This window comes from Gouania willdenowi, chromosome 11, assembly GCF_900634775.1.
Source record: "Gouania willdenowi chromosome 11, fGouWil2.1, whole genome shotgun sequence".
Taxonomy (NCBI): domain Eukaryota; kingdom Metazoa; phylum Chordata; class Actinopteri; order Blenniiformes; family Gobiesocidae; genus Gouania; species Gouania willdenowi.
The window spans coordinates 3,469,914-3,486,226 of record NC_041054.1 but is presented as its reverse complement, the minus strand read 5'-3'; the positions used below and the strand labels follow the sequence as shown (position 1 = coordinate 3,486,226).

The window sequence follows — 16,313 nt, the reverse complement described above, 5'->3', positions numbered from 1 at the left end:
GATAATATTTAATATTTTTTGGGGTATTTTACAGCTGATTTAAGACATGGGTCAAACTGACCCATTATAAGAGATGCTAACACAAGAGGAAGGTTACATTTTAAAGGGTAATTTATTTCTACCTCAGTAATTGTAATTTTTTTGTAATTGAGAACATAATTTACTTTAGGGGGGAAATAATTAAAAATAATTCATTGTAATTGGAAAAAATGCAGGTCACTCATAATTGAGATGGAATTGTAACTTAAAAATGTAAAATGACCCCAAACCCGGCGGACGATTGGATTCAAGTGTTATCTTTAAACTGGTTCATGATCTGAAAAACGGAGGAACGCTGCTTTGAGGTGAGTTTCTGCTGTAATTCTCACATTGTGTAAAATACTCTCATTAACTCGGTTTCTACAATTGCGAACATATAAATGAAGTCTTGCGGCATCCGAATAAGACAGTTATAGTCCACAAAAAACATTTATTGACAGTGAACAGTTATAATTATTTTTCTGCCTATGCTAACATGACGTGACATTTTTGTGCTAATGCTACTTTTGACGTCACTTATGGGATTTTCTGAATATTTACTTTAAAAACTTCCATTCAGTGATGATAAACAAAAGATAATAAAACATTTCAGAACACAGAAGTTTTTTTTTTTTTAGTTTTTTTTTTAAATTATTATAAATAACAATGTTAGCTTAGGCTAAAACTACCAGCTGGTCAATGTTAGCGCTGGTGCACATTTCCAACTCAACAGTTATAACGAGTAATAACGAAAAAAACATTCAGTTTGAAAAGAGACTTTTTTTTTACTGAGTGAGGATGCTAGTGTTGCTAATATCTAGCATAACAAGCTAGCTTTGGATATTAGCTTAATGAAAGGATTATATCGCCATCATTTCTCAACACATTGTCCAACCTTTCAATAATTAATTTAATTGTAAAATGTTTTGCTTATTAAAAAATATCAAGTTTGGTACCTGCAAGAAAGAAAAAAAAAAGTAAAGTACTTTTTTCACCACTTAGACGTTTCTGGTATAATGTCAATCATTCATTCGCATACTGGGAGGTGGCATTACTCTAATGCTGTTGTATTTTCAAAATAAAAGTTCTGTAAACTTAAACTACATCAACCAATCATAAATATGTTTCATCTGATGTTGCTAACTCCTCTGTGTAAAACATCATGTTTTATTATTGGGCAGCTAATATCTCCAAATTAAATTACTGGATCTCAATGCGTGAAAACAAGACGGGACCATTGTGGGCCACAATGGAACTTGAATCTAACACTTTGACATGCTTTCAACCACCTCCATTCTAAGTGGCTCCCTGCCCAGTGGTTTAAGTCTTCAATGCCTGGGACAGGATGTTAGAAATTTCCTAAAGATATGGCTGCAATTTAGGAAACATTTTCACTTCAATCAACCAATTACTCTCCTTCCCCTGGTACAAAACCATCTGTTTCTACAGTCACAAGCTGACACCGCTTTTGAAACATGGCACCAAAATGGTTTGGTGTTCTTAAAAAATGACAGAGAAAACATCATTTTGTTAATGAAACTCAACAATATTTGCAGGTGCTCACAGTTTTTCCAGTGCTGTTGAAAAAAACTCAAAATTAATACAAAATTCTCTAATTTTCCTCAAAATATTACATAATATTTTAATTAAAAATAAATTGGTCCGTTTCTTACATATTTTGTATTTTATTTATACGTAAAAGTGCAAACTATGACCCAACAATGCTGAAATTACTTGTTCTCCTGCATAATATCTATGGCCCACTTGAGTTCAAACTGACCCCTGAACTAATATGAGTTTGACACCCACGCATTAGGTGATCTTTTTGTCACCACTCAGCGCTTTTTCACACAATTTACTGCTTGACTGGTTCAAAGTTGGCTGACTTATAACGTTTGTGTGTGTGTGTGCGTGTGCCTGTTCTCACACAATGTGCAGGCTAGTGCTAAAACACACACACACACACACACACACACACACACAGCCCTGTGATTGGCTGGAGGAGATGCAGGTCATGTGTAGAAATTCTGGGCCAGCTGCCTCATCCGCTTGTTGCAGGGAGCAGAACGCTCTTCTGTGCTAAACGCACGAGAGTCCACTTCGTCTGGAACCACTTCCGTGACCGCTCCCTTCAGCTGGTCTGAGCTCAGGGTAGGATGGAACCACCTGTAGTAGACTAGCTTCAGTAAAAGTCCCATGATGTAAAACCCTACGACGCTGGCCGCCGTGATGACTATGTGCAGGTGTGGGATCACATAGTGCGGAGGCTCCGAGCTCATCCTCCAGTACCAAACACCACACAGAACCGAGATGTCCACCAGTATGAACCCGTGATACGCCAGGCTCTTGTAAATGGTGCGGCCATCCACCACGTTGAACCAGTTGAAGTACCAGATGAGGCCCACGGTGGCCCGGTAGAGCCACTCCCCCGACGCACTGTCCATGAAGGATGTCTGAAGCCTCCAGGCGAAGAAGAAGAACATCATCCAGCTGCAGAGGAAGTGGGTGAAGATGAAACACGGCAGCACGGAGGAGAAGAGGGTGAGAGCCGCCAGACGAGCTGAGACCAGCAGCACGTTCCAGGAGAAGTAAACCAGTGAGGACCAGGGGGTCTGCTGGTTCTTGTTCTGCAGGAAGGAGCGCAGGGAGCGATGGTACGTGGTCATAGAGAAGGCGATGGCTGCGGCAGAGACCAGGGCCTTCATCACTGAGGAAGAGGAGGAGGAGGAGGAGAACCATCAGCACAACTGAGTAAACCAATGTTTTTCAACCTTGTGGTCCTGACCCCATGTAGGGTTGCCTGCAGGGTTGGGGTTAATTACATTTTTCAATTACGCTTACGTTTTCAATTATCAATGTTTAATTACAACTCAATTACGATTACAGTGACCACCATTTTTTTCCAATTACAATAAATTACAAATATTTTTTACAATCACTTTCTCAATTACTAAAGTTCAATTACAATCAATCACAATTACTAAGTCTGAAATAAATAACCTAATAAAAGTAAACCTTCCTCTTGTGTTAGCTTTCTGTTAGCATGTCTTATTATAACAGGTCCTAAATCAGCTGTAAAATACACTAAAAACAAATCTATATCATCTAATTTCTTTCCTATCTATTGGTTACCTTGTAAGACTTCCTAATCAATGAAAATATAGGTTTTAATATTTTTAGTGTGAGCGTCTGAGCCTTTTTACATTTTTCTAAAATTGTAAAATGTGTTCCCAAGTTTTGCGTTAAATTATTACTGACGATTTTTATAGAATTGTCATGGAAATTACTTATTATTAAGTCAATTATCTAAACTCAATTGAAATCTAATTACGATGAATTTCCATAATTGTAATTAATTATAAATTACACGATCACAATTATAATTGAACCCAACCCTGGTTGCCTGAAATGTCTAATAATTGATAAAAAAAAATATACTGATTAAAATCAAATATTTATATATATTTTAATTATTGTTACATTATTATTCATTACCACAGAATCTCTAAGAAAAGTATTCTAGACTTTCACTTGGTCAAATATAATTTAGTTCAAATAAAATGTAGTCACATCACACTTTGTGCATTAATACTGTATAAAAAAAAATCCAGAAAATGTATTTTGTCTTCTTTGTCTTCTAAATAATATGTTAAGGTCTCATTTATTCAGACAACTCTTTTCAGGAAATTTACTTTGATCTCATGTTTCAACTGCCAACTGTCGGTTATCTCTCAGAGGTGTCTGCTGATCGCTTTGATGTGTCCTTATCATAGCGATAATATCAAAGCCATAGGGACACAAGTCGACTTACCAAGTCTAAACGTGCCAACTGACATGTTTCGACTGACAGTTGGCAGTCAAAACATGTCAGGAGATCAAAGTAAATCTCCTGAAAAAAGTTGTCTGAATAAATGAAACCTTGACATGAATTCTAGAGAAAAATGTCTTGGTGTCGCCTGAAATTTGTGATATAGAAATGGGGTCACAGCCCGAAAAATGTTGGTCACCATCCAGACCAAACACCAAAACAATCAAAGCCATGTTCACCTGTCATAATGTCCGGGACCCCCTGCTGCAGGATGACGGTCAGCATGAGCACGAGCTGAGGCGCACTCTCTGAAAAGGTTTCCACGATGCGCAGTATGCTGAGGTCGTAGCTCAGATACACGGCCAGGTCCTTCAGGTCCTCATTGCGGTTCCAGCAGCCCTTTATGGACGTCACCAACACTCCGGCATTTCTGACCATGAACAAGACATGAGAACATGAGACTGCTGGGAGACAGGAACCAGTCATCCCTGCTTCTGTTGGTAGATTTACTATTGATTTATCTATCGACACCAACATCAGTATTTGTACCGGATGATACTAGTGTCATTCCATGTCATTTTCACAAATTTTCAGGACATACCACGCATTTCGGTCTAAAAAAATCTCATTCTTACCAATTGTTCCTGATTATTCAATAGACACACTGTACATTTTTAGCGTGATCGAATGAATACCTTTTGAGATATGGCCAATTCAGAGAGAGGGGGTAAGTGAGGATTTTCATGTGTCCTTATTTTTCTTCCATTTTCAGCTTTCAATATCTCAAAAACTACAGTTCATATCTATCAGAATATACAAAGAGATCTGCTATATATCCTATCAGGTGAACATGCCACCTTTATTTATTGATTTATTATGCTAGAAGTGGTATGCTTATTCAAGCTGTCAAATTACGTTTTCCAAAAAGTTTAACTTTTGCTTCTACAGCAGATTCTGATTCTGTTAAGTTCTTAAAGAACAAAACACAAACCTCTATAAAAGTGGCTAGTAAATAAAGTGAAATCAACTTCCGAGCTAAAATGCATTGAGGAGTGAGGCAGTTTAACATGGTCTGATGTGGTTCACTGACACTTAGTGACCGGGAGATTACGTGCTATGCACATGATAGCACAATTATATATATTTTTTCGATTTAATCAGCCGATTTTTGCGTGTTTTACGTGTATCGGCATCGGCCAATGCGCCCTGCTGCGTTCGCCAATCCACTTTATTAACAGAGCGGCTCCGTGTTGCTGGAGACAGAGGCTGCAGAGCCCCTCCCCACACTAGCAGAGCGTGAAGGAAGCTCTTCAACCCCAACAGCAAGTTTTAAACTTTCAAAGCATCTTTTAACTGTTTAACTTAGCGTCCGTGGTTCCATGTTGTGTCGCAGTTGTATTTAACGAGCAGCTGGCTGGAGGTTTGGCGAGTATGTGTGTGTGTTTCTTTTTCTCTCTCTCTCCCTCTGCTTGTCACTATTTATTCTTGTTAATGCAATTTAGAACAGAAACTTGAACAGTTTGTTGCTTAACTCACTCAGTGCCATTGACAAGATAACTCATCATTTCAAATCCAAACGCTCAGTGCCATTAACAAGATAACTCGTCATTTGTGTTTTTTCACAGGGATTCATTCAGGGATTACTAGAAAACACCCTGGCGGAGGTCCCTCGTCAATGTCTTAGCTGTGGGGTGTTGTAGTGACCAACTGTGCCCTGAGGATGGCAGCAGTGCACCTTTAGATGATACCCCCAGCCTGTAAGCCAGATAGCAAAATAATAGGTAACATGTAGGAGGTAGCAGCACACCTTTGGATGAGAGATCATCCATGCTCAGCAGAGCTCAGAGGAAGAGAGGAAAGGAGTTTATGAGACAGAAAATGGCGCTACATACAGAGTTGACGTTCCCAGCAGCGCACACTCGACCAGAGCATGTCTGGAACTCATGGATAGTGTGGCGATGGTGAGATAAAACCATAAAAAAACGGGGCAAGCAGTAGATATGTAACGATTCACTCAACTCTCGATATGATTCGATTCACGATACTGGGTTCGCGATACGATTCTCTCACAATTTATTTTACAAAATGGGACTGTATAATAAATATTCCTTTATTTTTTGGGGAAAATACTATACTATTTTTCATTGTCAAAAGAATCCCTTGATAAACTATTCAAAACACTGCAATTTAACTTAAAATAAATAAAGGAATAATACAAATGAAAAAGAAGCTTATTATTTAAATTCTGGTTCTATAGTAAACAATACAAAACTGCATAATAGTTCTTTTTCTTTTTAAAAGTGCAACTGAAAATGTATTTTGTGCCTTAACAATTGGACTTAAAAAAAAACAAAACAAAAAAAAAAACAGTCATTTTACTGTATTTAGGTCAGATATTTGTTTTGACCAGCAGAGGGCGCTGGTAACCCAGTGATCAGTTGGCATGCAGATATCTTTGCGGTGCTAAAGGGGTAAGGAATCATTTATGAATATGTTTAAGAGTAGAAGGCGGCCAGAAAGAAAGTATTAGCAGATTTTGCTCGCCGCCAACACTTCCGGATAGTACTGCGATTCAATTTTCACAGCGTCGATGTGAACCTTGATACCTATGAATCGATTTTTAACTGCCTTACGATTAATCGTTACATCCCTAGCAAGCAGTGACACTCTGCATGTCGGGGAGGAAGTTGTGTGTGTGCAGACTGACGGGAGAGAAAGGAACGCCAAAATACAGTAAGAAATACATTCAACTCTGAACCAGGTAGCAAAATACTAATAATTTTGCCATCAAAAGCCCGGTCTCAGTGGATTTTTTTAAAAAAAGGTTTTATATAAGGAAACAATGTTCAGATGTTAGAGTTGTCACTAAAGCAAAAAAAAAAAAAAAAAAAAAAAAATTGCTTTAAAGTCACTGACTACAAAAAGGCATTTTTCTCAGCTTTTTGCTCTGAAACTGAGGATTGATGATCTTTCAGAATCTGATGTCAGATAGTCATCGTAGAAAATATTCTGTGGGTCTTTAAAATGAGTCAAAATGCTCAAAAACGGCTGGCACTGAGGGGGGTAGAAAATCTGAAAATGGCTGGCACTGAATGAGTTAATGTGCATCTGACATCACATTTTTTTCCTCTGTTAATTTATGTTCTGGGGTTGTGTTGGAATGGACTGATGGTTTTCATGGATTCATGGTTTCTCTTTATATATCTTTATACTAAATAATCCTGTTAATAAAACATATCTTCAGTCAGGCCAACTTTTGTAAAAGCTATATTCAGGACAAGGACGAATAGTTCTCTTTCATAATATTTCATGGAAGTCTCACTCTATTTTTTTTTTTACTTGTTCTTGTTCTACATCCCATTTTTATTATTTGTTAAATATTTTTGTCTTGGTGTCGTTCTACCTCACCTTTGTTAATTTCAATAAATGCTCCTTTTTAAAAAAAAAAAAAAAAAAAATTGAGACTTGTACCATTTGTTATCATCATTGGGTAATTTTTATGATGTAAATTGAGGGAACAAAAGTAGTATCGGCTCCAAATATTGGCTCAAGAAAATCAGCAGTCCGTATCGGTCATCGTGTCAGGCTGATGGAAAAAAAATCGGCCCTAACAAACCCATATCGGTCGATCCTTAGTTAAAAAAACATGATTTAAAAAATCAATTTGGACATTTTTTCAAAACAATATGATAATCGTGCGGTGAAATTTGACTTAGGCCAGTCTTACTTTTACACTTCTGAAAGCTTTTTTTTAATTTTAGTAATTCACACACACACACAAGCAGAAATATTTCCGTGTGTCATTGTGATCACTGGACGTCACACATGAGCAGGAGGAAGCTGAATGTGGAGCACGAGGGTTAAACTCAAGGCACGCTGACCAACTTCACCACAGAGTGGATATGTGGTCACTCAGTGTGATCCAACAGGAACCAGATCACTTTAAAAACATGTTGAAAACACACAGAGATGATAATGCAGTCACGTGATTACATAATAAATTAGATTTAATAAATAATCAGCCGATTGCATTGTTTGTCTGTCAGCAGAATTATGTCAAAAGAATTAAACAGATTTTGACAACATTTTAACCAAAGATAGGCCTTAGGCCATGAAGATTCCATTACATTTTGGAGCGGATGCCTTGGGTTAATACAATATACTAATTTTGGATCAGTTTCAATAATTAAAAAAAAATAATAATTCCTCTCTCATTGGCAAAATTTAAAAAATAGATATTCTCGGTTCATAATTAACTGATCTTCATAAAGTTTGACTAAGTTATGCAGGGTTGGTTCCTCTGCCCATATATTTGGACTCATGGTTATTAATGGAAATAGAACATTCTTCCAAGCCTTTAAAGCATGAATAATCATGGTACCATGATCAGAATCACTAATCCAGATAACTGACAATGTCAGACAAAGAGGAGATTTGGGTTTTTCACTCTTTGATCCTTTTTCAAAATGTTGTCCCTTCAGTACCTTTAAACATTTATGCTTATTTTATATTTGCATCCATCTGTGTATTTTTGTTGTAATTTAGTGTATTTATTCTGTCATTTTGTGCATTTTTGGAGTAAATGTGTGTATTTTTGTTGTGGTTTTGAGTAATTTTGTGCCCTTTTGTGCATTTTCTTTGGTGGAAGCACAAAAATCAGAAAAAGAGAAAAAACATCAGTAAAAAAAAATCAATAAAAAAGGAAGGAAACAGGCACTAAGTACCCTCCTTTGAACATTTGTCTATTTTTTAATAAGATTTATTTCTGTAACCATCTGTTCAAATAACTATTTTATGTATAATAATCAAACCTTTTTTGTGTTTTACTAGTTTAGGTTTACATGTGTTGAGTAAAGAGTGAAAGAGAAACACCAACAGGTGAGTGTGCTCACAGCGTGTTATAGTGATTCCCAGTGTTGTACCTTAAGTAGATTCCCATCTGCAACACATGCAGCAGTTTGAGTAGCCAGGGACTGACGCGTTGCTCCACCTCACTCCTCCTGTTGGTGGGTGGGGGATCGTAGCTGTAAAACAGCCAGCTGTAGAGTTGAACCAGCACTGAGGAGCCACCCAGGAACAGCAGCAGGATTCCCAGGCACCAGAAGGACCCTTCCTGGTAGAAGCCCACAGCAACCTTCATGTCCAAAACCAAGTCTAAGAGGAAGAGGAACAGGCCGAGGCATGTGAAGAATAAATCGAGCCGGGAATACCTGAATACCATGGTGTGATGTTTCCTGCCTCTCTGAGAGTGTGTGTTTTAGTTTCACTTGTGCTTTACCTCTGATAAAGTCCAGGGTTAAGTGCACCTCCCATTCTTAAAGTCACACTGTACAAAACAAACCTATGACATGATGACACCTCCTCCTGCTAATACTGTTATTCATCCCACATGTGAAGCTCATGTGAAGTGTTAACCCTCATCCCACAAACCACTTGTGTCAAATCCGGCTCTTTGGAGCATCACATTCAGCAAAGCAGGAAAATGTGAAAATGACAGAGAAAACATGAATCATTGTGTAAAGCAGGGGTTCTCAACTGGTCTCACCCTGGGACCCACATTTTGCCATTTATTAAATCGTGACCCACTTTTTTTTTTAATTTAACCAAAAAAAAGTAGTTTTTCCAAAACTAGCTGTTGAAAACACACATATATAATCTTTTTTTTAACATAAATCTATATATTTTTCTGTGCAACATGCATTTCACAGCATGCTTGACAAAATAAAAGTTTCTTTCAAAATAAAAGACAAGTCCAACATGAGAGACAATAAGTACTTATTTATTTTAAACCAGCGGTCCGCAACCCACCCAGTACAGGTCTGCAACCCACTTTTGGGTCCCGACCAACCAGTTGAGAATCGCTGTAAATGAAACTCAACATTTGCAGGGGCTCACAGTTTTCCCGGTGTGTATATTGTATGTTGCAGTCATTTTTAATGTTGAACAGTTGAAAATAAAATACTAAAATTTTAATTAAATAGAAATTGGTCACAAATCTAGAACATTTAAAGTGAAGATCCTGTTGGGACTGAATATATCTACCACTTATTGCTTGGATATGGTCAGTTTCTTACATATTTAGTATTTTATGTGTACGTAGAAGTGCAAACTAGGGCACAATAATGTTGAAATGACTAATTTTCCCGCATAAAATCTGTGGCCTACTTGTGATCAAGCTGCTCCGTATTTGGCCCCTGAACTAAAATGAGTTTGTCACCCCTGCCACAAATGCACAAAAGCACAGTATTTGTAGAGCTTTAATGGAGGTAACGATGGAACAAACAGCACAGCCTTGACCTCAGCTAAAGTCTGTTTGTGCACGTTCGATTAAAACCAAACAAACCAGAAGCTCCAACGAGCTGAAATTAACAGGAAAACTTATATAACGTCACGCACAAACAGAGTGAACAACTTCCCTGAGGGAACACAGAGTAATTTAATGAGAACTGACGAGCAAACACGAGCATCAGTGTTTGTACACTTACACACATCTCATTCAAGAACTGGGACTAAATATTACAAACTCCTCTGAGCTTGAAAACATTTCCAAATACACAAAATACATTTTTTGAATAATATGTTAAGATTTTATTAGGAAGTCCACTTTGATCTTCTGACATGTTTCGACAACTGCCAGTCTTCATCAGAGGCGTCTGCAAAAATCTTGCTCATCACTTTGATGTTTCCTTTGAAATTTCCTTGACTTCCGCGTAGTAATTCCAGCCAGATTCTTTTTTGTCTTATTTTTGCATATGGATATATATACAGGATATATATATATATATATATATATATAAAATGATAATATCTTGCTGGAATTACTACACAGAAGTCAAGGAAACATCAAAGCGATGAGCAAGATTTTTTTGTCTTTTTGTATAATATATATATATTCAAAAAGAAGACAATAACAATCTTGCTGGAATTACTACGCAGAAGTCAAGGCAACTTCAAAGCAATCAGCAGATGCCTCTGACGAATACTGGCAGTTGTCAGTCAAAACATGTCACAAGATCAAAGCGGATTTAACATATTAGTTTCTATATGTTATGCAAAAAGTGTTTATAAATATAAGGCAAACATCTCATACACATTTCGATAATAAACACACATCTTTATCACACACACATTTTTATTAATCTGAGGAAATGTGTTCATCTGTTCCTGCTTATCAGGCTGGTTTAAAGGGAACACCCTGGAAAAGTATTGGGTCCGTCTCACACCCATCACATTCACTTTTACTGTCGATTCAGAGACCAACGCACTCGTTAATGTCCTCAAGCTGTGTGACGGATTAGAAATGACTTGAGTTCATCAGAATTTCTGAGTGGGAGCTGAAACCATAAGGAGACACTACAGGGTTATTTTTGGTTTTAATACTGTTACTTCTTGAGGTATTTTTGTGCTTTTTTAAAAAAAAATAACACAAGTAACTTCATGTCTTTTGTAACTAGATCCCAAACTCACTAAACGTTAACAGATCAACTAATTAAATACTGTATTAGTTGTGCTGATAGTTTAGTAAGCTAGCTTAGCTTGTGGATATTTACTTTCATGCACATTTCAAGTCATTTCAAATGGAATTAATCGCACTTTAATGTCTAAAATATCTGTAATGTTTAGGAAAAAACTGAGCTCTATGGAGATAGATTTATTATTCAATTAAAAAAACTTCAATAAAAAACTTTTCAATCAAAAAAGGTTTACTTCAATCAAAAATAAATATTTTCACTCGTAGAAAAAAAAGCGTTCAAATTTATGACCCATATAATTGCATTTGAACACTTTTTCTTAGATTGAAAATGTTTTATTTTTTGATTGCATAATAGACACAAATGTATTAATATGGCTCAAATACAATAAAAAGATTACTTTCATTAAAAAAAAAACCTTTTCAAAGAAAAAAAAGTCTTTGAATACAATTATTTGGGTCTCAAACATTTTTTGCATTTGAACACTTTTTTTCCTTTGAAAATTTTTATTTTTGACTGAAGTAATATTTTTTTTGATTGAAAATGTTTTTTTTTTATTGAATAATAAAAACACAAATCTACCTCCATAGAGCTGCAGAATGAAATTAGTCCCGATGAACAATATGTTTGATGTGGATTATAAACATAACGTGCTCGGGACAATCGAGCTGAAACAGTGTGAAGTGTGAGACGTGACCTCATCTCACTTTTTAGTAGCGTTTAACACTAAAGTTGTGTATCTTGGTGTGTTACAGACATTGGACGTCATAGTGGGGACTCTCTGTTTGTGTCCTGGTCATTTCCGAACTTCCTCTCTGTGTAAAAGTTGGCGGCGTGGGTGGCCATCCGTCTGTTCAGCGTGTGAGAGGACGGGGTGTCGTCCTGCGCAGACACGTTTTTGAAAGACACTTCTGCGTCGGGCAGGTCGTCGGGCAGCCCGGGGTCCCTGACCGGGGGCCTCCACAGCTTGGGGTGAAAGCAGCAGTAGTAGAGGGCTTTAAAGAGGAGGCCCAGGAGGTAGGTGAGGGGGAGGGCAATGATCAGCGCTAAGCCGTATGGCTCTGTGCGGACAGGGTCTCTGTAGCACCACCACGTCCCCAGCAGGACGCCCCCGTCCACCGTCATGAAGGTGTGGTAGATCAGGCTCCGCCCCCGTGTCCGGCCCTCGGCCACATTGAACCAGCTGAAGTACCAAATGAGCGCCACGGTGGCGCGGTACAGCACCTCGCCACACGCGCTGTCCATGAAGTCCGTGTTCTGCCTCCAAACCCACAGCACGAACACCAGCCACAGCAGCAGGAAGTGGGCGGAGATGTAACCCGGCAACACGGAGGAGAAGAGGGCGAGCGCCGCCACCCGTGGGGCAATCAGCAGCAGGTTCCACAGGAAGTAGATCAACGAGGAGCCCCAGCCCTGCTGTGCTTTGTCGGGCAGGAAGGAGCGCAGCGAGCGGTGGTAGTCCACCACCATCCAGGCGATGGAGGTGGTGGACGCGGCGATGCTCACGACTTGAAAAACAGCAAAAACACACGACTCATTAAACTAATAATGAACCGACACATATTATTTCCCACTGTTTGGATAATTTTCAAAGGTAACACTTTACTGAAAGTTTTATACACAAAGCTGACATTACGCTGTCATTAGCATGAAAAAGGTGTCGTTTGCTAAATTATGACACTTTTGGAGCTATGTTGGCACTTTATGAGTTACGTGGAGGGATCTAGTTGGGTTTGGGCAACAAACAACACTTAATAACAGTCTACATGGTAGGAATGGGCGATATGTTTATTTATTACATACTGTAAGGCCTTAACGAGGGACTCGGGCATATGATTTTGTACTGTAAATGTTCACCTGAGCACGGATGACAATTAAAAATCATTGAATCCTTGATCAAAACTTTTCTAACATTCCACAGTACAAAAAACGAAGAAAAGTGTATGATTTGTGCTAGTATCGGACCAATGTTGGCCAGTCCTTAACGATGCAATATCCATATTGCATCAGTATGGAAAAGTTGTCTTTGGACACTCCTCATATTTTCCGCAGTGTTTGGATCATTTTGAACTTCCATGACCAATAACTGACGAGGAAACACTAATCACAAGTCTTGACTTTGTCGTGTTTCAGCCGTGTATTGATGTAGGCTAGAGGACTCACACTGAACGGTGCGGGCCTTGTTGGTGCACAGCATGACGTAGATCATGAGGGTGAGCTGGGGGGCGCTCTCGCAGAAGGTCTCGATGAGGCGGAGCATGCTGAGGTCATGGGTCAGGTAGATGGCGTAGTCCGAGCCCTCCTGTTTACGCCACCACACTTTGAATCCCTGAAAGATGGCAGAGATGTGCCTGTGTGGAAGAGAGAGAGAAAATCAATAATGTAACCCAGGGGTTCTCAACCTTTGGGACAGGACCTCATTGGGACACTGGGAGGGAGTTGCCAGATGAGAATATTTTCTGAACCATTCTGAGCCCATTTCTGGTTATTTTTACCCTTTTTCGGCAACTACACCAACTTTGCCATATTTTAACCTATTTTCATAACTTTTTCTTGCCATATTTTTGCTACATTACTCCCATTTCTGCCACTTCCCTAATCAAATTTCAATGCCTTTCCTGCAGATTTTTTTCCACTTTCAAGACAGGTTCAGCACTTATAAACCCTTTCCACCACTTTTCCACCTAAGGTCACATATGTTGACCCATTATTGTCACTTTTAACGTCTTTTCAACATATTTCGTGCTTCTTTTTTTTTTTTTTTGCCAATTTAACCACATTCATGATTTGCCATGTCCATTATTTGCCAGTTTAAACGAATTGTTCCTACCTTTGAAATTACATTAACCCACCCCCCTCCCCCCAATTCTGACACATTTAAGACACTTCGAACCTTTTTTACCACTTTCTTCTGTCTGTTTTTGGCCATTCTAATTTGCAACTTTTACCAATTTCTGTGGTTTTTAAAATCCCATTTCACCACCTTTTCCACCATTTTTGGTCACTTTAAAGTATAAACCCATTTTATTTCTGATTCAAACAAGGATTTACATCTTTAAGATGATATACTATGGCCCAAATAACAAACTTCCTAGATAACGGTGGCTGGTTGTGCACGTTGAGCACACACTGAAGTTCACCTGAAGCACGAGACAAACCGGTTGTAATCTAAACGTGTCTGAGCCTTACTGCAAACACTGAACTTGTTTATCTATCTAAAAGCTTCATTATGTAAGCGTTAAACTAAATATTAGTTAAACTAATAACTAATGTCTTCCTAGTAATAAGACTCATTGTGGACCGGACCACCCTAAACAGTGATTTTAGGGTGAGATAAGGAACTAAACCAAATGAAGATGTAACGTTTTTTCATCATTACTTCCTGGAATATTCAAAGCACTTCTCATTTTACTAGTTGGACAACCTTAGATCTAATATGTCCTTACATGGTAGGTACTAAACTCTCTGCCTCAGTCCCACTTCCTGAAATAAAACACGATGATAAGCAAGTGTTTCTCTGGTTGGTTGGATGAGTTTATAGTTCCTGTATTACCTTGTGATTCACTACTACATTATAACTGTGTTACATTAGACACACTTACAATAAAATGAAATCCACTTGTTATCATGATCTCGGTAATCAACAAGACCTTATTTTTTAAACTTGTTAATGTTTACGTACCACACTCATAGTTCTGATTAGTGCTGCATGATGCAGAGGTTTTGGTAATAAAGTTCTGTTAATTAATCGTATATTAAAAATACAACAACTACGACCAATTACTTAATAATACAAACCAAATGGTTTCGTTGCAAAGCAGAAAAGAACAAAAAACATGCATATTTAAGGTGAAAAGATTCCCAGATCATTTTCTAATGTGATTTTGATCAGAATCAGAAAAGTTTTAGTTGCCAAGTACAGTTTTTTAAACAATACAATTCTGGAATGTGACTTGGTGTATAGTGTGCAAAAAACCAACCAGAAACCGTAAAAACAATCACTTCAACAAACTTAATAAACAATAGTTTCTTAAAACCCTATGTTTTATTTAAGCTCTTACATTATTGTCAATAGTCCAGGTGTTTTTAGAAGGCGAATTGGTTGTTATTAATGTAACAGGTGTTTAATTATTTTTTATTATTATTATTATCATTATTATTAAGTGTTTATTAAATTAGTTGCAGTTCATTGATGATCTGGACCAGGTGTATTTATAAGTGGTGAGATGGTGGAGCTCTACCTGCAGAGGAAGCCCAGCTGGAGAACATGCAATAGGCAGAAGATCCGCACTTTGTCCCCGCACAGCACCATCTGGGCCCCGCTCTGAGCCTGGCTAAAGCCCGGCAGCTGCCGGTCGTACTTGAACCAGAACCAGCTGAACATCTGGACCACGACCGAAGACAGCACCATGACGCCGACCAGCAACCCGAACCAGATGTAGTCCCCCCGGCTGTAGAACTCTGTGGCCACCCACACGTCGGAGCCCCAGTCCACCAGGAAGGTGCAGACCCCGATGACGGAGAAAGCCAGGTCGACCCACGAGTATCTGGTGGAAGCGTCGCCCTCCATGTCCGACCTGTTGCTGCGAGGCTAACATCGAGCTAACCGCGGACCGTTATCTTCATAACGTGCGGCTTCAGCTTCTTCTCCACCCGGGGAACCCGAACAAAATTACGGACCGAACCTTCCACGTCCTTAACAATAACAATTTGATCAAAGTTCATAAAGTTTGAAACGTAAACGCGTCACCGTTGAGACGCTTTGTGTCACATTCCCGGTGTGTGCTTAAGCCCCACCCCTATTGCTAAAGAATCACAAATATGGGCGGGGCATAACTTTAATTCCTGAGATCTTTTCTTCTTAATTTTTGCATTTTATGATTTTTATGCTACACATTTTCTCTCAGTTTTCGACTGATTTGAACAACGAGAGCATATGTGTCAAATTCAAGACCCGGGGGCCAAAACCGGCCCTTGAGGGCATGCGATTCGGCTCCCTAGGGTAAGTGAAAACT

At 38.6% G+C, this 16,313-nt stretch overlaps 2 protein-coding genes and 1 long non-coding RNA gene across 3 annotated transcripts; 1 reads left to right on the top strand and 2 right to left on the bottom strand.

Annotated features, from left to right (window-relative positions):
- Positions 1-228: 228 nt before the first annotated feature.
- Positions 229-12,160, top strand: LOC114471960 (uncharacterized). The gene is made up of 3 exons (XR_003675050.1): positions 229-344; positions 8,657-8,704; positions 12,054-12,160. It is a non-coding gene; the product is annotated as an uncharacterized LOC114471960 (long non-coding RNA).
- LOC114471959 (XK-related protein 8-like) lies at positions 551-9,087 on the bottom strand. The gene is made up of 3 exons (XM_028460961.1): positions 8,749-9,087; positions 4,066-4,256; positions 551-2,725 (listed from the first exon to the last, which is right to left on the bottom strand). The coding sequence occupies exons 1-3, from the start codon at positions 9,045-9,047 to the stop codon at positions 2,031-2,033; spliced, it is 1,185 nt and encodes a 394-aa protein (XP_028316762.1). The 5' UTR covers positions 9,048-9,087; the 3' UTR covers positions 551-2,030.
- On the bottom strand, positions 11,818-16,111 carry xkr8.3 (XK related 8, tandem duplicate 3). Its single transcript, XM_028460960.1, has 3 exons — positions 15,540-16,111; positions 13,462-13,649; positions 11,818-12,806 (listed from the first exon to the last, which is right to left on the bottom strand). The coding sequence occupies exons 1-3, from the start codon at positions 15,866-15,868 to the stop codon at positions 12,064-12,066; spliced, it is 1,260 nt and encodes a 419-aa protein (XP_028316761.1). The 5' UTR covers positions 15,869-16,111; the 3' UTR covers positions 11,818-12,063.
- Positions 16,112-16,313: the final 202 nt, after the last annotated feature.